Source organism: Elgaria multicarinata, chromosome 4 (assembly GCF_023053635.1).
Source record: "Elgaria multicarinata webbii isolate HBS135686 ecotype San Diego chromosome 4, rElgMul1.1.pri, whole genome shotgun sequence".
NCBI classification, from domain to species: domain Eukaryota; kingdom Metazoa; phylum Chordata; class Lepidosauria; order Squamata; family Anguidae; genus Elgaria; species Elgaria multicarinata.
In genome coordinates, this window is record NC_086174.1 from 118,615,934 (window position 1) to 118,641,871 (window position 25,938).

General features: G+C 39.5%; 1 protein-coding gene across 1 annotated transcript in view; it reads right to left on the reverse strand.

The window, feature by feature from the left end:
- Positions 1-281: 281 nt before the first annotated feature.
- Positions 282-25,938, reverse strand: part of MCPH1 (microcephalin 1) — a 116,719-nt gene continuing 91,062 nt past the window's right edge. Inside the window, exons 12-13 of the mRNA XM_063125070.1 lie at positions 1,183-1,420; positions 282-588 (exon numbers count right to left, since the gene is read on the reverse strand). Of these exons, the coding sequence (XP_062981140.1) occupies positions 518-588; positions 1,183-1,420 (309 nt within the window). The 3' untranslated portion in view covers positions 282-517. The remainder of the gene's footprint in view (positions 589-1,182; positions 1,421-25,938) is intronic.

Genomic DNA, 25,938 nt, shown 5'->3' on the forward strand with positions numbered 1-25,938 from the left:
TCATAATATATTGCTGTCTTGGCAGCAAGTTCCCTAATAAAGGGCTTCATACAGTTGTCTAGGAAGGGTGGTGTCTCCTTCGTAGATGGACTTCTATTGGCATTTCTGTGAAAAGTTTGCGCAAAGTCAGGGTATGAGTTTTTCTATTTATAAAGAACAAAAATATGTGCTAAGTTGAAAATTCATCCATCGCTTCTTCATACTTAAGAGGTCTTGACTTCACGAACATCAAGCCCAGTCAAAACATCCACTGAGTTAAAATGACAATGTAATTCCTATGTGATGCTCAAAACATGTTCAGATAGTACTTTTGTCCTGGATTGTACCCTGGGCAAGTCTTGTTTCCTTCCTTCCCCACCACAATGTTGCAGGTTCTTGGAATCATTACAGTAGCCCCCCCCTCCCCGAGCTTTATTCATCTTGTTTCATGCCATTACATTTACAAAGTGAAGCTTGAAAGTATTCATTGTTCAATATGCTAGATGAAGTCCAAATACTGTGGCATTAATGAATAATCCTATGTATGCAATACCTTATTCTGAAATATATAGCTTTCAGGAGGATGGATCTTGTGATGGGTGATTGAATCTGGGGGAGAAAATGAAGAATGTTATTTAGAATGAACACCGAATCAATAGAATTGTAAACTTATAGATATGTTATTTGCCCTAACATTTAATATGTTACAACCAGTCCCGCTATCAAGTCCTGTTCATTCCTGCATTGCTCAATCCAATCACGAAGTGTGCTCAAGCAACAGTACAGTGTTCAGTAATGAGGATGCTTAACTTGTCCTATTGAGGTTGAGTGTAGTATAGAGTTAAAAATAGATTACAAGGGTGGTAGGACCCTTATTCTCCTGGGAAACAGGATGTGTGGGGGAGGAGGTATCCCCATCCCTGCGCATTGAGTGTGCATGCGTGTGGAGAAGGGTGTGTGCGTGGTAGATGTATGTGCGCACATGAGCCAGTGTGTGCACCCCTGAATCTACCACCCATTGCCCCATGTGACCCTCAGGGACCAAAAGTTTGCCCAGCCCTGGTGTAGGAGAAACTAGCTTTGTGAATCAGCTCTAATTTGTTAACAAATTATTCAATTAACATTGGAGTGTATGAAGTATAGATATGTTTATTTAATGTGTTGATGCAAACACATGTTAAGAAGTAAAAAATGATCTCTTACCTAGAATCCATTTTTCTGATAAACATTTTTTGTCCACGTATTTTCCAACCCTGCATTCACCAATACAGATTTCAGCTTGACGGAGTGTTTTACACACCTTCCCTCCACAAAGCTGCACCAACTCACACAGTTTCTCACAGGGTGGTTGACTAGAACACGATATGAACATGATGGGCTGATCTGAAAAGAGCTTCAGGTGACCTTTTCCATTTGGAAAGTAGCGTTGAAGTCGGCAGATCTGTTTTTAAGAGAAAAAATATTACATATTTTGATGTCCATACCAATATGTATTCCTTGCCTTTAGGAAACATATTGCTGCATATAAAAGGTTCATATGTGTATGAAAGCTCTGCAGATTAAAATTAACAAAGGTCTAACTATTACAAAGTCCCTGCAAAAATAAATAAATAAATAAATAAATAAATAAATAAATCAAATCTATATAGCATTAATTTAGGCTCTTACCATTTTCAGAGAACAACCTTGATATTCAGAAAATTGTATTTCTATAATTATACACTTAGATATTAACCAAAGCCTTCTTTTTCTGAATTGTTAAACTGATATTACTATATTAATTATACATTATTATAATGCCTCAATTCCATCTCTGCAAATTCTACAAATACTATATATAAGAAAATGTTAAAAACATGGATGTTGCAATTTGGTAGCATAATATTCACTGTACTATCCATTTATTGTCATAGTGATAACCAGAATATAAATTCCGTTGTAAAACGTTTCATTACCACAACTTCCAACCTGAAATAGGCAGAGAACGAGTCAAAGTTCCTCAGGGGTAATGTGGCTTTTGTTTTAATTCTACAGTCTTGAGGGCATATTCACATTCAGTTTCCGTTCAGTAAACATAAGGGCTATAAATATAGTATAAACTGGGACTTAAATAACATATTATATTTCTAGTGCAGGAAAATCTCTTTCACTCAGTGAATTACAGATCTTTATAGCTTCAGCCTGCCATTCCATATATGAAGAATAAAATATGTACAAATGCTGAGATAATATATGTCCTGAGCAGACGAATTAATACGGAAGAAGTCTTTCTCCCCCTCTTTTTTTGGCCTGCTAATACAGACATCTCTAATTAGGACACATTTGTTGAATTTTCTTTAAGAGCTAACACTAAACTGTTGAAAAATACCAAAATAAATGTCAGAACAGTGCCAAGATACCAACTGTCACGTGCGTTTAATCTCTAAAAAGAAAGAAAAAGAGGGAGAGAAGTCTAGCCAATAGTGTAGTATTTACAATCACCGAAAATAGTTTATTTAAACATGTGAAGATGAGGGAGGTATAGTTAAAAATGGTTCTAAGCATTATTTTGTCAAACGATAATTAAGTTAAAATTAACAAGGTATGGAAAAGTGGTATGCCTCCATGTAAAGATACATGGCAAAGGTCTTTCTCTCTTCTACTGTAACTAAGATAGGAAACCCACGGCTGCAGCTGCCTTTTCTGAGGCCTCCAGCATTTCTGGCAGTTCCACTGCTTCAATCCATTTCCAACAAGAGGCAGAAGCTGCAGAGCTTCTAAAAGGTGTTCTCAGAGAAGAACATTTTAAAAGCATGGATCTGGCTTTGAAACAGCTCCCCTGCCTAGGCAGTGAGGAAACAGCCCCTTACCAGCCCAGGCAGGGACATCAGAGCAAGGTGAAAGTATGGGATCCAGCTGGATCCATGTTTTTAAAAGATTTCCCTTTTGTGGTGGTGTGTGTGGATGGATCTGCATGTGTGAAAAAGAGTATGTGAGGTGATGATATTCTTAACTTAATATCATCACTATCCCAAAACTTTCTCTCTTGATCATCATGATACAACTCTCACACTCTCTCTCTTTTAAGAGAAATGGTGTGTGTGTGTGTGTGTGTGTGTGTGTGTGTGTGTGTGTGTGTGTGTAGTGGGGGGTGATACCCTTAGGAGAGAAAGAGATGGAGAGTGTGGGGTGGCTATGGCCCCAGCCACTGTTGGCATGTGGCCCTTGATAGATAACCTCCGAAGGAAAAAAAGGACCCCAGTCCCAATCTATAATGATCACAACAGCTTTCAGAGTCAGAGGTTATCCAGAGGACATAATTATATCAGTGAAGGATAAAATTCTGGCTCAAGACAGGAGCAATTTGTTAAAAACCAAAATGAAGGCATGCAGAGACAGAGACATTTCTAGCCTCACTTTTGATGATATCGCCAGAGCCTTAAAAAAGATCATTCATCAACCCTGGCATCTGGCAACCGATAAGCTGGTGTTGCATATGAAAGAACGAAGAATATCAAAGGTTGGCTAATCTGGAGTGACACAAGTCCCCAGAGGCACCACACTGATTGATCATTAACAGGCTCATTTTCATCAGGCTACGTTCCACACAACAAGTGTGTGTACTGCAGAGAAACCATAATGAGCCTACATTTTGCAAACCCAATTGATCAAAGCCAGTGTATATTTAAACTTTTTTTTTTTTACCACATATAATAGCAGTTATGTGGTTTTTATTATTAAACGTCCACTCAATGCAGGCTAAACTGCTACAACCTCTAAAGAAATGCATTCCAGAACAAAAAGGAAATTTCCAACAATCGTATTGGTACACCTCTAGCAGCTCATTTTTCACATTTGCATCATAATCCAGTTGACTTCACCTTCTGAGCCATTGAAATGTTTGGAACATCTAAAAACGATTTACTGACCTAAAAAACCTCATAGGGCTATTGTGAGAATAAAGAAAGAGTAAGAGGACTGTATACCTTGGCCAGAGCAAATTGGAGGAAGGGCAGGAGAACTCAGTACTATTAACCATGGTTAGTGTCAGTGCATACGTAACAGTAAACTGTGGGTTAAGACCACGAAGGGACTGGAAATTCAAACCAAAGAAAGGACGACACAGAAAGCAGGTGAGCCTGATTCCCAGGTGTGTTCAGAAATTGGTAGAGTGATATTTAGTACAATGCTTTCAATGAATTTCAATGAATTTCAAAATGTTTATTCATCATGAAAATACAAAGTGACTCAGTTAAATAGTTAAACGTTCAAGTTAATATGGATATTTTGCTTGATATTTTAAATGTTAGAACCGCCTCATGATAAATATGACAAATACTTTTGGATCACTCAAAATAGCATTTCTCTTCCATCAGAGACGTCTGCTTCTCCCGTGCTGCCTATTTAAGCTAATCAGCAAAATCCAAAAGAAGAAAAACAAGCTGCAAGAGACATTAATCTAGCGTTACTTTATCTAAAATTAATAATCAAACCAGATTTCAAGAGACTTGTGCTAAAATTGTCCCGTCGCTTTTGCTAGCCTGGAGCTCTAAAGTTTCCAAGCTGAAGCTGATTAGAACTGACAAACTCTGTTTATATTAAAACCCAGCAAGAGCCCAAGTTTGTTAGAAGGAACATATCTACAATTTAACTTGATTGTAATCCTGCTGTTTTACACATTTTGGAAGACATGATTTAAAGGATCAGTTGTATTCTTGCACGGAAAGCCATTCTATTTTTACAGTGGCTCCTATTATACTGGAAATGTGCTCGAGTTGACAAGAAAACTAAATGAGAAAAAATGGTTTCTATTTTATACGTTTCACAATAAAAACCTAAAATCAGGAAATGCTAAAATTAAAAGGTTCAAAACTATGCTGTCAAGCTGTGCATTACATTCAAATATTTATATGTTGCACTGTTAGAATTACTAAAACTGGGTTTATGGCGCAAGCCTAAGGAGTTAGTTACCCATACCCCTTTGAAACTGGAATTGGCTCCAAAATACAATCAGATCTTCTGAAAGAGAATATTTCTTTGTATAGAAATTGTTCAAATGTAAGTATATACAAAATATATGGTGTGAAGGGAGGCTATTTTAAAGCATGACTACAGCAGGGGGAGCATTTTTGGGGTGGGTTGTTGCTGTAGAGGGCAAATGTTGTGACCCCCCGTTTCCAAAAGTAATCTCTCCTCTGCCAGAATTAGGCTTTCAAAAACCTCTGTTGGTGCCACTAGAGGCTTTTAAAGAACCTAATTGCAATGGGGGGGGGGGGCATTTCCACCAGAGAAGATTGTAATTGTGTGCATGAGTGTGTGAATGCAGTCTGGACAATCACGTCAGGAGCCACATGCCAGCAGCTATGTCCAGGTCCAACCACTTTGCAATATGGCCATGCTCACTGCTGGCACATGCCCCCCCCCCCCGGCCCCAAGTGCTTGCCTGTAGCCAATTCTGGACTTGATCCAAAAAAGATTCCCCTTTATAGTCTGTTTTCACAAATAAGGGATTATGGGAGAAAAAGAGTGCTATCCTATTTCTACTTTTTGTCCATTCTCAGTTGAAAGTTGATTGATTGTTTACATCGAGGCTGAAATCCTATGAACACTTGCCTTAACTCAAGCGGACTTACTTCTGACATGTATAGAATTGTGTTGTAAGTATATTTTTCTTTAGCTATCTTGCCTCTCTTTTTTGTACTAATCAAGTATGTTGCATGTCCAAGAAAAAGGGAGAGGAGCAAGAAACTAGAATGTAGACGAAGTGACTGAACTAGGATTTTACACTGTGCGCTGGCTGATAAGCCTTTCTTCTCTCACACACTGATAAGAAAAGTTAATTTCAATCTGAAAGACAATGTTCCAGTGGGAATACTCTGTGAAAATGCTTGGCAGATGAATTTACTGTCTGGCAGTTATTCAAATTCATACTTGAAGATGTTTGAATCACTTTCCTCCAAAACTTCTACCGGAAAGAATTACTTGTATCCACATTCTAAACATGTGTAACATCTAAAAGTGTTTGAAGACTAGAAAAAAAACAATACCCCGACCATGTATATCACATTAAAAATTCAAATCCTGTTCTTATTAACACCTTCCCCCCTCTCAAGGAGTGTTTTTTTTAAAAGAATAAATCAATAATCATTCAAATTAGACATCCAACTGATGGTCATATATCTAGTGACTTAAGAATTGTTATGGCTATCATTCCACATTAAATGACTTCATATTCCTCACTTACATACTGCATGGCAAGTTATTTGAGTTACCACCCATACAATATGTCCAAGGTGGGTCCTAATGCCATGAAAAACCATAATCTGCAGCATTAAGTTATGGCACAAGGTGGCAATAGTTATGGGACAATAACATAAATATAACATTCATTAGGGATAGAATAGGCATGTGACATAATGACATAGGACAATGAAATGGCATAGTCAACTGCCAATAATATACCATTCAGAACCACTAAATGATTATGATCAATGATGACTGATCCTGGGACTAGTGTTCATATATTATATTCCAAATAGGTAGGTGCCTAGGAGGGGAAATGTAGTGGGGGAGAAGAAGAATGAGTAAAGGCAAGAAAATCTGCTCCATGTTTTCATCCTTCCTCTTCACTTCCTACCCATGTTTCCTGGATCCATGGAGGTGGTTCTGTGAACAGCCAGATTGAAGTCAGGCCAGGAAGCAGAAGCACCTGCTCAAGCAGAGAGCCGTGGTGAGTCTCACCAGACTTGGATCTGCCCAGCCAGCTCTGAGAACAGCCACAGCCACCCACTTGCTTGAGCTTGGAAGTGCTGCCTTGAATGGAGGGAGGGGTTGTGGCAGATTTCCCAGGAGCTGGTTCTAGGAATAGCGATACCTCATCTTCTTGAGTCAAGATGAGTCCAAGGCACTTTCCCTTGCAATTTCAAAGATCCAAAACCCCAGATGCTGCCACCCCCTTTCCCCTGATGACAGTTGTTTGGGAGTTTCCCAACTTTTGCGCTATTTCCCCCTGTTCTAAAAGGTTGGAATGCGTCCCCTAAAGCATAGTTACTAGTATTTTGGCCCCACCCCTTTTGTCTTCAGCCCTGCCCACCACTGGAATGCAGCCCCTGAAACTGAATTCAGCCCTTGAGCTCAAAGAGGTTCAATACCCACGAATTGGAACTTAGAAACCTGTCTTTGACCAGGTCAGAATATTTACTCATCTAAACTAGTACTATCTACTCCAACTACCAACACCTCTCTGAGGTCTCAGGCCTTTCATGTCACTAGAAAAAACAGAAGGAGTTAAGCATCCAAAGCAGGTCAGAAAGAAGAGAAACATATTCCATAGATTACCACAGGAGTTGCCATAGGAGCCGCCATAGATTACCACAGGAGACAAACTGTTTGCTAGAAGAAATTGTGCAGACTCTTCCTTATAACAACCCCTTTAGGAAGGCCTTAGAATAAAGGACAGGCCAAAATGTTTCTGAAAATAAACATTTTGCATTCTGAGAATGTTTTTCTCTTCTTTCTGACCTTTCATGTCACTTAGGACAGGAGTGGGCAGCTTGTGGCCCGCCAGGTATTTTGGCCTACCATCCCCATCACTCCTAGCCAGCATAGCCAATGGTAAGGGATCATGGGATTTGTAAGCCAAAACATCTAGAGGGCCACAAACTCCTCACGACTGCACTAGATGTCAAAAATTGAATGTTGGACCTTCTGCATGTTATCATATCATGTCCATCTCTCTGCTTTCATAAGTAGCCTATTGCTCCTGTTTGAGGAGGGAAGGGGAGTATAAAACTCCCCTGGGTTTATAGAACTAGTTTCACAGTTCTTTAGACCTTGGCCTTTGCATCTATCTCTGAGAGTAACATTTATTCTGGGTTCGGGTCTAGTGCTGTCTTCGCCTTTGCTATACCAGGCAACATTTGTATGTTTATTACTTGGATGCACTGAAAGAGCTTTTATTCCAGTAATAACAGTTATCAGGGAGATTGTTGAAAGCAAAAGCCCGGCAAACATGCTCCCAAAAGATTTCTTTCCCAAACAATGTTGTTAGTTAATCATAAACGGAATACTACATTAAGAGTCACTCTTTGTTTTATTAACCAAAAATATGCATTATGCTAGACCTTCTGTTCTATCTAAAACAAACTACAATTATTAAAAGCCCAGGCAGAGTACATTCTTTATTCTTTAATTTTAGCTGAGATGCCATTAAGACGCCCGACAGTACTTCAAAGTGTGCCAAACAATTTCTTTTTTCAAGCCTCATTTCTGCTTCAACTGCTAGATTAAGTGATGGGAAGGGAACACAATCCCCTTGGGAATCTACAAATAACTTTTTTAAAAGATTGTATCCCATTTTCATGCGTTAGGTCTTAGCAGCGTTGTTCAATAAGTTTCAGACTGAACATGGTAAGCTCAACTTTCTTCAGGTTTCAGATTTAAGGTTTAAGGCTGAAGCTCTTCAGATACTTCTCTGAATAAAGATGTTCTTGTTTAATGCACATTAAGTGGCATGTGACTGACGAGAAGAGGTCCTTCAATTTCTAAAGTCCTGGCAAGAAAGGACTATGTTTCAGAGGTTGCCTTGATGCAAAGGCAACAAAGCTAATGCTAACCATTATTCATTTTGACAAGCATTTGAGAACCAGCTAGCTTTGAGCTCTGGGTTAAAGCCATCGCTGCACCCTCTGCAATTTTTTAGAAAACTCTAGAACCTATAGAATCCAGGCATATCTTAAAATACAAAGGTCCTCCAGAAATCCTTACAGTGCTGAATTTTATCAACTGGCTGCTCTTAGAAGACAGATAAATCCATGCTGAAAACGGTGCATAATTTCCTTCCTAAAAAAAGAGAGAAAAGACGCAACTAAACTTTAAAAGCAAATCAGGGAGAGTGTGATTACGTTCAACAGCATATGACTCAACTAGCACCTGAGAATTTTTTGTTACTGTTGCGAACGGATTGCTGAACTTCCTGTTTCAATAAAATACCAAACAAGTTGTGTTTCCTTTACAAATAGGCTATTACATCAAGGCTTGTTCCTATAATTTCAGTTTTTGTCTGCATTCCAACATTTTCTTTGGCAAATGTAGAAACACTCTAATTAAAGAGTGCAGAAAAACAAGCATCATTCATCACAGACACAGCAAACATTTGAAAGAACATTGCGCTGGTTAATTCTTTCATTGGCTTTGAAGAGAATGATATGATTTTTGCCATATATACACTCTATATGGGCAGAGATGCTCCAAGAACATTTTATTATTAATTTATTACTTACAAAATGCCATATACTAATTTAGAGGCCTCTGCTCGAAGAGGCTTACATATGAATTTTTCAGCAGGTGTGTGTGTGTGTTGCTGGGGAAGAATAGAGGGGAAGGAAGGTAGAGCCAAAGAGGCCATGAAGCAAAGGTCATTATTGTTTCATTTTATGTGAACCCTCTGGGGACCATATAATCTCTGCGGTTTTTTGTAGGCAATAACTCTCCCTGAAACCCCTACCCCGACCTTGGAGTAAATATTTGCCACAAAATGTCCTGCAATTTTTTGGGAGGACTCATTTAAAAGAACAACTCTAAAATTGAATTTTGTACCTGGTCTGTGTAAGAGTTCGGGTTCTACATTTCACTGTTCCTGCCCAACCTGGGTCCCAGAGTGACTGGAACTGAGCCACAATGTATTGAAATAAATTGCGGGAGAATCGATAAAACAGCTCTTAGAGCGCAAACAAATGTTCCTCCATTTAGCCTGCTATAAGAAACTGCGACAAGCAGACAATGCACTGTTGGGATATAATTGCTATGGCAAAACACAACCCTGATCTTTTTTGTCCACCAGCAACAAGATTTACAGTACATTTCTGTGGTTATGTGTGTTCCATTTCAGTCATGTAAAAGTAATTGGACAGTCAATCTATGAACATTTCAGAATAATGTAAGAATAATTACATGTTTTTTTCAGGGAATAATATTTCCTTATTTGGCAGCATTAAAGAAAATGTTATATACAAAGTTATGAAAACAAAATTAACATGTCCAACTGTTTAACAAAACAGATTTCAAAGCTTTTTCATTAAGGATAAAGTATCCAGGGAAATACTATCCTTGGAATGGATATAACTGTTTACACTTTATGTTTTAGCTAATGCTTTTTAGTAAATATTTTCTAAAAGAAAATGTATCACAACATATTACTCAAAGTCATTCCCATCAGATAGATCTTCAATTTCTCTCAATTGAGTGTTAGGGAACTAGAGGACATCAGCTTGGGGAAGGCTGGCCTGAAAGGACAAAAGGGTAACGAACAACAGAGAGAGGATGAAGGGGAAATGCAACAGTCAGGATGCATGAAAGTGAGCAACCCATGTTAAGTCTTTTTATCTATACTTCAGGAGTACCATCACCACTATTGATTAATAAGAACATAAGAAGTGCCCTGCTGGATCAGACCAAGGGTCCATCTAGTCCAGCACTCTGTTCACATAGTGGCCAACCAGCCATTGGCCTGGGACCAACAAGCAGGACATGGTGCAACAGCACCCTCCCACCCATGTTTCCCAGCAACTGCAACCTTTTTCTCACTGGCCTTCCTTCTTCTCACATCAGTCCGTTGGTTTCTGTTCACCACTCTGCTGCTAAGATCATCTTCTTGGCTCGCTGCTCTGACCATGTTACTCCACTTCTGAAATCTCTTCATTGGCTTCCAATTCACTTCAGAATCCAATATAAACTTCTCCTGTTGACCTACAAAGCTTTTCACTATCTAGCTCCTTCCTATCTTTCCTCTCTCATCTCACACTATTCCGCCGCTCATGCTCTTTGCTCCTCTGATGCCATGTTTCTCACCTGCCCAAGGGTCTCTACTTCCCTTGCTCGGCTTCGTCCATTTCCTTCCGCTGCCCCTTACGCCTGGAACGCTCTTCCAGAACATTTGAGAACTACAAGTTCAATCGCAGCTTTAAAGCTCAGCTAAAAACTTTTCTTTTTCCTAAAGCTTTTAAAACTAGATTTTGTTCTGACTTTATACTGCTAGTTTTACCCTACCCTGTGCCTGTTTGGTGCATTCTCTTCCCCTCCTTATTGTTTTATTATGATTTTATTAGAATGTAAGCCTATGCGGCAGGGTCTTGCTATTTACTGTTTTACTCTGTACAGCACCATGTACATTGATGGTGCTATATAAATAAATAAATAAATAAATAATAATAATAATAATAATAATAATAATAATAATAATGGTGCACACAGGCTTACTGCCTTGAATAGCACTCAACCATCAGGGCTAGTAGCCATTGATAGACTTCACCTCAAGGAATTTATCCAACCCGCGTTTAAAGCCATCCAAATTGGTGGCCATCACTGCATCTTGTGGTAGTGAGTTCCATAATTTAACTACGTGCTGTGTGAAGAAGTACTTCCTTTAAACTGAGAGAACAATCACATTGCATGAAGTAAAGTGCCAGGAATAATTTTGCTGAAATGATCTTCCAGATCTGCACTTTTCTTTTTTAAGTGGCAGGAAAAAAATCCATTAAACAAAGTTAAGTAGCTGAACTGCAACCATAATTCCTACAGTTTGTGGTCTGGTGGAATACAATGCTAGGCCTCTGTAGATTTCTTTAGTATTCTTTAAGGGTTAACAAGTTGGATGTTTTCAGGAATCAATTACTCCTCTCAGTAACAGTGTTCTTTCCAACAACCAGTAGATACATATTCTTTCCAACAACCAGTAGATACAGAAGTAGCTATCAAGCCCTGCAATCTAACTTTTTGAACAGATGCACCTGAAAACATAAAAGCAAGGAAGAATGGGCAAATATCTTTGTTTTGAAATTTGCATGGTTGTTACAATCTATCATATTCAGGAACCAACTCTGTTAGTTCAAACAGGACATTTTCCCAGACCAAATGATAACACTGAAAGAAAAATAATAATAGCCAATGATAATTGGCTATAAAAACCATCACTGCAATCCTACGTATATGTATTTATATTTATTATATTTATTTGGTAGGAAGTTCCACTATGTTTCAAGTAACAGTGCACAGAATTCCTGTTTTTATTTTTATCTTTTATTGTTCACCACTGTGGAATCTATTTAGATGTGGAGCGGTATAGAAATGTTGTAAATTAAATAAAATAAATAAATAAATAAATAAAGTTCTCAAGCTTTAATATAAAGTTTTCTGAAAATTATCTCTCTCAAGCTTCACAGTCCAAATTCTGAATGTTTACAGTCAATGGATCTGCAAACTCTTTGCTGGGAGCTAAGATTCTAGTCTAAATATTCAACAATCCTCCCTTCTATATAAGACAAGATCATGACTTTAAAAAATCAATTTTGTCCACATAATATGCAAAGCAGATTTATGATCATTTTTATTGCTGGATATAGTGTACTAAATGAATGATAAGCAACAGCCAATAAAGACTCCTAAACATCTGCCTAACTTTGACGAACTATGATTTTTCCCTTCTAAGTTTTAAGACAACTATAAATAGTAAGCTCTGAAGATCTGTTTCTCCAGCTGTTCCATATAAAGCTGCTGTAAATTGTGGAACATATGCTATTAAAAGAACCAAAAAGTCAGCATTTAACATGATACTTTAGATAAGCCCTCACTCATCTCCACACAAATTTGTATCAAAAGCTTTAAGATATACTAATTTGACATTTGTAGGGAACTTCAATTCCCGTCATTTATGTTAACATTTTAAAACAAAGTTAGAGAAACATAATTCTCTCAACAAAATCTATTTTTTGTACAAGAATGAACTTGCCTGCTAAAATAATATGTGGGTAAAACTAGACAAATGTGGAATTGTTGCAGGTCTGTTATGTATGCTACGTAAACTGAGGTTGTGATCACTTTCAGGTGAATTCTCTTTTCTAATCCATGAGTCCAGTCCAAGAAACCAGTTTGCTTGCATGCATATATGCATCTGTGGTTCTTCCTTTTTTTGATACCAAAATATCCACCTTCTTTATATAACATATCAATTAAAAAAAAACTCTCCTTGCAATTTGTTGTAGGTAGCCTATTGATTTAGGAAAGAAAAAAAAACCTATTTCACCTATGCCATAGGGATTTCTGGATCAAGTGTAATATGTCTTGTTTCCAAGAGAATGTACTCATGTTTGTAACTGAGATTTAAGTGTCAACGCAATGAGTTGAGATGTTTCCCATTATGTTGATCTGATATAGTAAAAAAACTTAATGCTCATTGGTTCAAATTACTACACTTTTATCAGAGATGGGCAAAAGTTCAGACCTCATAAAAATGAAACCATGGAACAGGTAAATAAGCTTTATTAAAGTAAAACTCATACATACACATTCCAAAGTAGTAACTTTATGGACCAACTGACTTTTACCGCTACAACATATAACAACATTATCTGTTGTTTGTGCCCTTCACAGCTAGATTGCGGGTGAGCTCAAACATGCTAGTTCATTAATCGATGACTGCAACACTTGCATGTGTAAAATAACAATTACAGACCCAAAATTGCAAACAGCATTCATCCCGGATATGAAAAGTGCAGCAAGACAAGCATCAGCAGTCAGAACACCTGGGAAACTGGGTAGAGGGCTTCCTATCATGGCTACAGCCCAGTGCTTCCCTTTTACTGTTGCCAGTCTCCTCTGAAGGAGAGATGAAGGAGCCAACTGAAATAACTATTCTGGTGAGAATTCCTCACCCTCTGAGGACTGTATTTAAGCCAGGCTGCTGCGGCTTCTAAAGCAAGACAAACAATAGTATCAATTATTTTTATTTTCATTATTTGTTTTTAGTCTTAGGCCATAGCTAGACCTAAGGTTTATCCCTGGATCGTCCAGGGGTCAAACCTGTTCATCTAGGTGACACACAGGGGATCCAGTGCTCAGGCAGGGGCGAACCCTGGATGATCCCAGGATAAACCTTAGGTCTAGCTGTGGCCTTAGTCTATTAATTTTCATTTCATTATAGTATCAACTTTATCACAATATTACAATGTTGTCAGTAAAATTTAGATATACTAACACGGGCATTTGATTGCAAAGATTACTTTGATATTTAAAACTCAGGCTATACTATTGATAAATTAAAGGCTGGATTACTGTAGCAAGCACTACGTGGAGCTACCTTGAAAGACGGTGCAGAAACTTCAACTGGTATAAAAATGTGGCTACTCAGGTGTTGGTAGGTGCTAGGCATTTGGATCATGTGACATCTATATTGTACCAGCTTCAGTAGCTGCCAATGGGTTTCTGGGTTCAATTTAAAATGCTGGTACTGCTCTATAAAGCTCTAAATGGTTTGGGTTCAGGTTACTTGAAGGACTGCCTTCAACCATACTAACCTACCTGAACTCTGAGATCAACATCAGAGGCTGTGCTTACGTTCCCACCTGTCAAAGCAATTAGATTGGCAACACAATGGACAGGGCCTTCTTGTTACATGCTCCCCATTTTTCTTTCTTTTAAAGAAAAATTAGATTTTTACATTACTTTTACCTCATTTATTTAAAGGAAAGTCAGTACAATCTATGTCAATTCAAAAACCACGTCCTGGTCCAAAAGGTAAACAATGTAAAAATCTTTACCAACTCTTGGTATTTATTTATTTATTTATTTATTTATTATTTAAGGATTTTTATGCCGCCATTCAGCCAAAAAAAGGCTCTCACGGCGGCTTACAAAAATATTCCTTGACAGTCCCTGCCCATAGGCTTACAATCTAAAAGACATGACACAAAAGGAAAGGGGATTGGAGGGAGGAGGAGGAGGGGGGAAAGCAAAGCAAATTCAGGCACTACAATCTTAGTTACAAAGATTATTTGTAACTTAGTTATTTGAAGGTGTGTATTAAGTATTAAAAACAGGAACTTTCCTAGGGTCGCTGAAAAATCAATAGAATTTCCTGCTTTATCTCCAGTGAAGCCATTTCAAATATATTACCTGTAAAAGATGACTATTTGCCGAAGATTGTCTCTATTTTCAATCGTGCAGCCTAAAAATGCAAACCGAACCAGCAAGGCGGGCACAGTGGTGCCGAAACCATAGACAGTGAGAGATGCTTTGCTTTGGCATTTCCTTAATTGGAGGATAGGTAGGTAGAGGGATAGATCCCTTTGGGTTCCTTCCTTCCTTCAGAGTTGAGTTTATGAACGGCAGGCGAGACAGCCTGCCTAGTGCTGCTGGGCACAGCACTCATACCTCGCCCCCTGCCTCGCGCTGCCTGAATGCGTCTGCTGCTGCGTTTCATTGTAAATATATTTAAAGAAGTTTATATTTATAATATATGTGTTTGTGTGCTGCTTTATTTTTTTTATTATTTATTAAATTTATATACCGCCCCATAGCCAAAGCTCTCTGGGCGGTTTACAAAAGTTAAAAAACAGTGAACATTAAAAAGTATGCAAAATTTAAAACCAAGACAAATTGTGTGCTTGTGTACACAGCCTGCTTTACCAACACACACACACACAGAGGATAGAATGATTTTTTACGTATTATTTATTTATTACATTTTTATACCGCCCAATAGCCGAAGCTCTCTGGGCGGTTCACAAAAATGTAAGGGTTTTTTTAACAAACAAGAATGACTGAACACACACACACACACAGAGAAAGGATAGTATACAATTTTTAAAATATATTTTTGGGTTTTTTATAATGGAAAGTTTAACACTCAGACAAACAGAAAGGACACCTGGCTGGAACAACGGGAAGGGGGGAAGGGAAGAAAACAAACACACACTGAAGAGGAACAAACAAACAAACTAAAGTTTATATACTAAAGACCAGAAGAAAATTAAATGCTAAAGAGAGAACAGGGAAAGGTAAAGAATGAGAAGACCTAAGCAAAAATCTACCAAACACCTCCTAAAAATGCTACACTACCAACACACATCTCAAACAGTCTTTCTCATTCAATGTCTATCCCACAAAGAGACAACGACGAAAGATCTCTGCTGATCTCTCCCTCCTTAAGCCCTCCTCCACCATTGTGATTGGTGGCTACTGGACACTTCAGCAGGATTGGGGGATACAGTGCTAGAGGCTTTAGGATGATTGGAAGGTCAAGCTGTCAATCACCCCCAAAAAAACTCCTTCTCCCCCTTCCTTTTTAAAGTTTCTAGCAACAGAGCTGCTGAATGTATTTGTCTGAAAATTAACACACATGAGATACACGGGGCCAAGTCCCCAAAGTTTCATGTTTCTATGTTAAAAAATAAAAAAAGTTATAGGTGTTTTCTTTTCCAATGAAAGTCTATTGGAAAAAAAGAGGTTTGGCCTAAAATGGCGTCCGTATCTCCAAATCAATCTGAATGGATTCAGATCGATTTGGAGGCCCCCCCAAACTACCTCGGATCAATGATTCAGAGATCCGAATCACCCCGATCCGCTTCGAATTCGGGATTACGATCTGAGGCGGTGCACAGCCCTACTATGTTCCTATAGACCAACAAGTATGTTACGATAAAAAAGAGAAAGTCTTTCGAATGTATACTTTGAAAATCTACATAAAAAGCCAGTTTGTAATACTTCATTTGGTTTCCACAACAGATCAACATCCCTGGTATACAATCTGAGTGTCCCATTTTAATGAGTCTATCTCATATTCTCATACATTATTTGGCCATAAAGGGTATCACTTCTCTGAATTCAATACAAACATCAGTAATTAATCTTTATATTCACTATTGATTATACTAACATTTATTTATTTAATACCTCCCATTTCATCAAGGCAGCTAACAAAAGATAAAAACAGAATCTAAATTAAATTAAAACATAGCTAATTTTCTGAATACACAAGAGAACTGGAATGAGATAGACACAGCGTACATTTGGTGTGGTTGGTTTTTCTTTTTTTCACCTTTCTACTCCAATATACACTAAAAACCCATGCAAATTACCCTTTCATTCACTCTTTCAGACTTCTAGAATTAAAAATAAATAAAAATCAAACGGATGAAAAAAGAGTAATGACTTTGTCAATAAAGATGCATCTCAGAAACAGCTGCATTTGCATTGGGTCAGATAACAAAAAATTTCCTGCTATGGAATCTTTGGTACTTTCTAACTATCCTGCGGTGATCACCCAACCTGTTCTGCTAAATATTTTGTATATTGCTCCCATATTGTGATTTAAAGAGATTTGTGCACAGACAATAGGATTAACAGCTGAGTCTGTATTACATTGTGTCAATGTCTTAAGGTTCAAATTATACCCCTTGGTTAACTGGAAGCAAACTCAGGCATGCCCGTTCACCATTCAGCAACTACAACACCTGGGGATAACTTGCATCTGTAAGCCAACCACTTCAATAAACTGGCCTTATCTTTTCACATATTAATTAGCCATAAGGGATACTTCAAAAGAGATAGTGCTATGTAATATTTCTATTCGTCAAGACCTTTTGGATGCACACAAAAAGTGGAATAGGAGGCTGAGAAATCCAACATGTCAGAACTGTTTGGGAAGCTTTTCTGTAATTTTCCATTTCAATACACAAAAAGAACTTATGCCAATATCCATTGTCCTTTCTATCATTCTTTCAGGCTTCCAATATTAAAATAATTTGAAACAGACATCCCCCTCCCCCCCCCAAAAAAAAAGCCAGAGAAGAAAAGAAAAAAGAGCAAAAACTTTGCCAGGAGTCATACACCCATCATAGAAACAGCTGCATTTGCACTGGGTCAAATACCAGAACATTTCCTGCTGTGGCCTCTTTGGTACATTCCAGCTACCCTGTGGTGTTCACCCAAACTGTCCCTGCAAAATATATTGTTTATTGTTACCATATTGTTATTCTAATAATTGTGCCTAGACAACAGGATTCATAGCTGAGTGTCTGCATTGAGGCATGTCTTAACTTGTAGTGGTTCAAAATATTACACGAAATACTACACACACAAAGGCACATTAGAGGGCCAATAATCCAGTCCTTGCAAAAACAGAAGCATAGAATATCCTAATGCAGTACATTATGGACTGTCATAATTCTTACTGCTATTCACCAATATTTGTGCCCGTTAGGGGTATGTGTTCCACACCGAAAATCCAAAGGTCTGACAGAGCTCTGATGGAGCTCTGGACTCCAAAGGTATTAGAAGGCTCGTTTTATGTTATAAATAAAATAAAATAAATAAATAAACAAATAAAATTTATGTTGATGGACGGCTAACTGAACACTTTTCCATATTAGGAAGACACATTAAAAGTCTCTCTCACCACTACCCAACCTGCCTCCCTGAAACCTCCATGTGTTTTTCCTCTCCACAAAAAATAAATAAATGATAAGTTGCTCCCGAAGGTAACTTTCCTTCTGTATTAAACTCCACAGTAAGATAAAATGTAAAAACCTCCTGTTTCTTATACCCTCCTCAACAGAGGGTAGCTGTAGCAACAGGAGGACTCTTCAAAAACAAAAGTAAAGCATCAGCCCAGTAGTTCGCCTAAGTCAAACCACAGCTATCCACCCAGCTCAGGCACCAGTATGCTAGCTCATTGAACAGAGGTGAAGCCCTTGCTGCCCGGGGTTCTTTATTGGTCAATGGAGTCTATAAGATTCTATAAGATATTAGAGGCCACCAGAGAGGGAGGAAGCAGCAGCCAGGCATCTCTCCACCGTGCCTGGGTCCAGCTCCAGCTCAGAGCCCCCTCCCTCCTGCTACCAACTGTCTCTGGAGAGGCCACCAGAGAGGGAGGAAGCAGCAGCCAGGCATCTCTCCACCGTGCCTGGGTCCAGCTCCAGCTGAAAGCCCCCTCCCTCCTGCTACCAACTGTAACTGCAGAGGCCACCAGAGAGGGAGGAAGCAGCAGCCAGGCACCTCTCCACCGTGCCTGGGTCCAGCTCCAGCTCAGAGCCCCCTCCCTCCTGCTACCAACTGTCTCTGGAGAGGCCACCAGAGAGGGAGGAAGCAGCAGCCAGGCATCTCTCCACCGTGCCTGGGTCCAGCTCCAGCTGAAAGCCCCCTCCCTCCTGCTACCAACTGTAACTGCAGAGGCCACCAGAGAGGGAGGAAGCAGCAGCCAGGCACCTCTCCACTGTGCCTGGGTCCAGCTCCAGCTGAGAGCCCCCTCCCTCCTGCTACCAACTATCACTGCTGAACTTTGCAACTAAGATTGTAGTGCCTGAATTTGCTTTCCTTTCCCCCCTCCTCCTCCCTCCCAATCCCCTTTCCTTTTGTGTCATGTCTTTTAGATTGTAAGCCTGTGGGCAGGGACTGTCAAGAAAGACTTTTGTAAGCCGCCGTGAGAGCCTTTTTTGGCTGAATGGCGGCATAAAAATACTTAAATAAATAAATAAATAAATAAAAATTGCCCTCGCCTATCAATATAGACCTTCCTTCTCCTGTTGCTCCTCTTCCTCCCATTGCTTCTTCATGAGGAGAGATGACTTCCACCCATGATGATCCTCCGTACTTTCAAATGAAAATAATCTTATGTCAGGGATGCTCCACATATATCTTTGATATTTTCTCATATGCATACTTCTAAGATCCAGGGTGGGAAAGGAAGGAGCACTCTCACACCTGTACACCTCAGGGAACTACAGCTCTGGGAAGAACAACTGAAGGTCTGGCCTTGAAGTAGGGTTTTGCTGCAGCACCTAATTCATAATAAATTTAACTCCTATCATTCAAAGCAAGGTATACACCAGTGTGTAGGTGTACCACATCTGAGCTAGCCAAAGAACAGGTAATGAGTATAGTATTACATTACAGGATGTCACAAAACAAGAGAGCTGGTCTGGTGAAAAACTGAAACCACACACTGCAAGGGGTTGGTGGAAATTCAATAGTTCTGTCTTGGTAACAGAAGAATTTTAAAGCAAGACACACTGCAGTCGGAATGCACTTATAGAAATATGACATGCGTTATCCTTATGCATATCAGGCAGGATCCTAAAAGCCACTTTAATGCGTTTAAGTTGCTTCCCCTTTCCCCTTTCGACTAAAGACCTCTGGACTTCATGAAATGCTTCCCAGAGAATCTTGCAACCTTCAAGATAACCTTCTTACAGAACGGGAAGTGCTGTGATGGGCAAGAGGGTCGGCAAAGCTCCAGTGAATGTATGAACAGTATAGTAGGCCTTTTGGATCTCAGCTAGGGTGGCCATCACCCCCAAAAGAGGAAACACATCATCCAAAATAAAGAGGGTAAAGACCTGCAACAAATTTGTAAGGGCTGCTTGATATATATGTAATTCAAAATAATTACTATAATTTAAACAGAAATATAATACAACTCACCATAATGGGGAAGACTGTGACCAAGTGGCCTGTTTGCCTGTTCAGTCTACTGAGCAGATGCTCATTGTTGATGGACAACGTCAAGGCCCTTTTCCTACACTCCCTTCTTGATCTTTAAACCAGACATGGCTAGATCTACATTACTGCTTTATAGTGGAATTGAAGTGCAGTGATAACTGTTGGGGCACAGGACACATTCCTTATACTGCTTTCACAGTGTTATTACCTACTTTTTACTCAAGGTGTGGATCTGGCCATGGCCTGGATAACCCTTTAAATAGAAAATTCCTTCAAACAAAGGACTGTCCTATGTACAGTAGCACTGTCGGGAATTTCCTCTCCCCAACACTGCCATCACTTGTAGGGGAACTGCTCCTTCACTTCCTCTCCCCAACACTGCCATCACTTGTAGGGGAACTGCTCCTTCACTGAACAATCCAGTCCACTGAACTTCTTATTTATAGCAAATGCTTGTATTTCAGAGTCTAAGGAACTCTCCCACTGTAACTCAGAGTTCCCACAAACTGACCCTTTTCAGCTGCCACCAATTTAGAATACTTAAATCCTCCCAGTAATTGATATGAGAGGCTCAGGCATGAGATGGGCATCAACACTAGAGACAAGGTAAACTATTAAACAAGTAATTTATTAAAGGGATATTTTATACATAAGGGATTACTAATATTTACTTTGGGGTTTTCAAAAGACAGTGACAATTTTTAAGGGAGTCAAGAGACACATCTGCAATTACAAACCTCTTAATTACTTATTTTACTTCAGCCAAATTCCCGAATCCTCCATCCCAATGGCCAAATGCATTCACAACCAAGTCCAGCTTCTGGGTACAGTCTTCCTCTGAAACCAAAGCTCCTCCTGTTGTGCTACTGACTGCTTGGTCAATTTATCTGGGTGTTTACTGCCTGCTTGTGTAACATTCTTCTGACAAGATCTTAGGGCAGCGTCCTGGCATTACACAAACACCTGCTCTCTACTCCTGATTTTTACCAGCCATGTAGGGTTATCCCACAGAGAAAGAATAGCTTGACATCCAGGGCTTAGCTATTCACTTCCTCCTCAGCTTTCTTTTATTCCTTCTAAAACATCACCCACCAACCAGCAGACCTTCTCTCTCCCTGACTATCACAGACTCTCCACCTCCTAAGTGTCAACTGACATTTCCTTAACTGTCCATTCCCAACCACTTCTATCCACCTAGTTAGATACCCCAACCAATCAGAAGCATATTTAATTGATCATCTAACAATATACGGAACATTTTTTCACAAGGATACATGATCATTCTGATCTCAGACACTGTCAGCTGAGATGGCTATGCATATGGTGTGAAAGCGACAATCAAACAAACAGAAACTTATGAAATGTTATTAATGAAGAAACAGCAAAGCACACAAAAATCAGGTTCAAGCCCAGAACTACTTACAGACTAAAACTTCACATGGAGGAACTAGAGGGTGAGTGGGTTCTAGACTACTACCTCCCTTTTTTAGGTACTTCTATTTTAGATCCAGATTCAAAAATGCAAAAACTTAACTGATAAGTATCATAAAAAAAGATAAACTAACCTACTGAGACGGAAAGTCTAGCTTATAAGAATTCCATTCACTATGAATGTACAGTTCACCGATGTATATCAACATCCACATCAAAATTACCTACATTCTGCTTGCATTTATAAAGGGGTTAACATATGACTGCCCTTTTGTGAGGGAAACAGATGTCAGGAACTAATTGCTTTAATGTTGCCCTAAGCATCCTTTTGCTCTAGAACTGTTGTTTATTCCTTTTACACAATTTCTCACTTCCTTTTCATTCTCTCTGACATCAGTTTTTAATGAGTCGTGTGACTCCAAAGTTGAGGTAACATGTATTTATACCTATTGATTCATGAGTATCAGCTTGAACCAGGAAGGTTCTTAAAGCAGAGGGAACAAGGGTGTTTGGAAGACCAAATTAGTGGTAAACAATATATTTTAAAAATCCATTATTAAACATGCCTGTGTAAATATATATATTCCTCTGAAACATTTATATCTAAGATAAAGACAAAATTCTTTAAAATGTTTGTGCTTTGGGACATATCAACATAATAGCAGTGCAATCTCTATGCATGTTTACTCAGGTGTAAGCCCCATTGAGTTCAATGGTACTTACTACCTGGTATGTGTGTATAGGATTGCAACCTAAATGCAGATATACATCAGGTAACTTATACATGAAGCAACAATTTAAAAGCAACATTATCTGGTATAAGAGATGTGGGATGTGTTCCACGTACAATGGGAAAAAACCCTGTGTATATACAATGTTTTTACCTTATAGGAACCTTTATATGCAATCTTGTTTCACATCTAATCTCAAACGTCATAGTGTGTGTGTGTGTGTGTACACAAAAATGTATTTCCTTAACTTTGATAGGAACTGAAAGTATCTAACTTCAAAAAGTAGGGATGTGCTCCGCTTCTAATCGGACCGGCGAATTAGAAGCGGAGCGGGGGGCTTCGCCTGCCCTTAAGGCGGAGGCGAAGAGGATTGGGGGGCTGGCAGATCCTTCGCCTTGATCCGAAGCTCCGCCGGAAAGGTAAGTGGGGTTTACCGGGCCCTGCCGCTGTCGCCATGCGGCGACAGCGGCAGGGCCCGGTAACCCCCCGCCCTCCTCTCCCTTACCTGCCTCCATCTGCGGTCCATTGGCTTCTTCAATTGAGCCCGTGGTTCAACCAGGAAGTCTGGGCCGCTTGCAGGTAAGGCCCCCCTCCCCCTTGGTCCCTTACCGGGCGGCGACGGTGGCAGGGCCCAGTAAACCCCCCCCCGCCCTCCTCTCCCGGCCTTACCTGGTGCCACTCCCCTCCACTGTGGAGCTCCGATTCGAAGCCGGAGCTCCGCGGCGAAAAGGAGCGGAGTATGGGCGGAGCGTCGCAGAGCGTAGCGGGCCGATCTGAAATTTTCGGATCGGCCCACGGGGCGGCGCGGGGGGTCCGTGCACACCCCTATCAAAAAGTAAAATAAACTCTCTAATTGTTCTACACCCACAAGCATCTTCTGCTATCAAGAACAAAACATCAGTTAAAGGATAGGAAAACATATGGAAAGAGGAAACATTTGCATGATCTATGGGTGTCTTTGTTGGGGAAAAGCATGGGCATCTATGCTGTAGCTTCCTCCACCCCTTGAAAACATGGCACAACTGAGCCAAATTTAAACATTTTAAAGCCCCATAGATTTCAGTAACAGAACTAAACACATGGCTCAAGTCCTCCACAGAACTCGATGGAACTCTTAAATCTTGGCTGGATCAGTCTTAGAATTAACATCTGAATATAAAATATTTTGTTTTGTTGCACAAGTACATTCTCCAGATTATTCTAAATCTAAGATAAGGATTAAGCCTTTGCATTGAATTACATTTGTTTTAACCTAGAAATAAATACTGAGATGGGAGTGATTCAGGGAGGATAAAAAATGTCACTTATAATTTTTAGTCTTGTTTTCGTTCCATGTGTTTTGATCTGTTTTAGATAGTATAAACAAAGATTTTACGTTATTAGTGGTATTTGGTAATAGAGTAAAAAAATTCCTAAGTGGCTTAGACTGCAATCCTATGCACACCTGGGAGTAAGTCTGACTTAAAACAGTGGGGACTTGCTTCTGAGTAGCTGTGCATCAATTTGCATTGCTACCCTTTAAAATGGAAAGAGCTAAAATATGAATATGTTATTAATAAACATAATAATTAAACCCCGTTTATCTGGATGTTTTAGAGGTGGGCAGGAGAATAAAAAGAGCGGGGGAACATGGAGAGCGAGAGTGAGAAGGAAGTTTCTCTAATGGTCAGCCAAATATCCTGAGTTTTCTTTATGAGGTAAAGGGACTGGAACTAACTGGGGTAAAGGTCAGTAATAAAGCCTAGAAATACCCCCAAATCAGTGAATCCTATCCTAATAAGAGGAGAAAAGTTTTTTTGATAGGCCCATGGGTCCTATTCAGCAAGATAATCTTGGAAAAGGCTTGTAATACAATAAGGGAAAAGAAAGACCTCATTTAGCCCAATCTAAACGAGGTGGTGGTGTAGCTAAGGAACATGGCCTGGTAAACCTCAAGATTACATTTTAAGTGTCAGCAAATGGGAATAGTAAGTTTGGAGACCACAAATAAAGGCATGTGAAAGGGAAACAAGTAACTGCTTCAGTCTTGCCACACTCTTAGGAAAATGAGATGCAAAGGAATTTATACAGAGTGAGATGGGAAAGTGGTAGAATCCAATAAAGACAGACCACGGACTATAGGGCAAGAGTACTAACAGTGCAATCTACTGAACATTTACTTAGACATGCTTTGTGACAAACCTCTACATTTCGTAGAATCATAGTAGAGTTGGAAGGCACCCATAAGGCCATTGAGTCCAACCCCCTCCTCAATGCAGAAATCCACCTTAAAGCATTTTGATGTATATAGACTCCCTCCCCCAACCACCCTGGTGTGGCAAACTAGCACACTGCTAATTGATCAAATCTCACATTTTTGTCCCTCAGTACATATTCAAAACCTAAGCTCTTTTGCGCAATGGTTTGTCCAGTTAGAACTGACCAGTTCTTGTATAATTCAAGTGCAGAGTGCTGGTCCAGCTGCTAAACAATTTTCTGATTTGCTGACTACGCCAATGACATCAGAAATGGGCGGTATCATTTTACTGGATAAAATAACATTCAATCTCTGCTAAACGGCCAACTTTTACTAGACTCAGATTCCCATAAGAGAGTTTGCTCTTACTTCCTGCCTCCCAAACACCATCTAAAGAGGAGGCCAAGATGCAATCTCTCAGATCTTGAACTCTGCATATGCTCTGAAATCCCAGGTTCTAATATAGGTTCCATGTAATTATAGGTAATATGTAACTAGCTAAGTTAGATTGACTTTATTAGTTGTATTGTGACTTTTCCTTCCCTTCTAATTCTTGTGTTCCCCCAAAGGATTCAGAGGCATTGCAAAGAAAGAAAAAAAAATGGTGGGTGGCTGCAAGACAGCCCTTTGCTGTGCAGCATGCTCAGCCATCCAATAAAGAAAGGGAAAAGAAAGAAAAATAGTCTACCATCACCTGGTAAGCAAGGAGGAAAGGTATGACATCAAGCAGGAGAAGGTGGGGTTGCCAGGGTTTGGAAAAGGCCATAGGGAGTTGGGAAAGGCAAGGTGTAACACATCCCTACATAGTGGTGTAGCTCAACAGTGCCCCGTAGAGCATCTAGTAAGCTAGCCCCATGCTGGGATGCCTGAATAGGCTTATCTCATTTTTTTTGTCCTCCAATACCTATCCAAAAATTAAGCTCTTTTAAATACATATATATAGATTCAGATGGAATGAACAGTACCAGAGCAGAGGGGACATATGCAATTTTTGTGTATCTTTGCACATTTCTTTCCAGGAGCCCAATGAATGTTTCTCTTGGAGCAAGGAAAAAGGGGAAAGGAATCCATTCATAAATATATATCCGATGGTTTGGTGTCCTGGCGACAATACCGCACAGTTCTTTATTTTTTTATATAATGCTTTACATCCTTCAGTCAGCGGATTTAAGTAGGAGCAGTTCTGCAACCTACATTCTAACAGAATTAAAAGTTCAGCTGAAATCAACAGAAATAACTTGCAAGGAAGTTTGTTGAGGATCTCCATGTAAGTCAGTCTACATAGTTTTATAATAATTCCAATATTTTGCT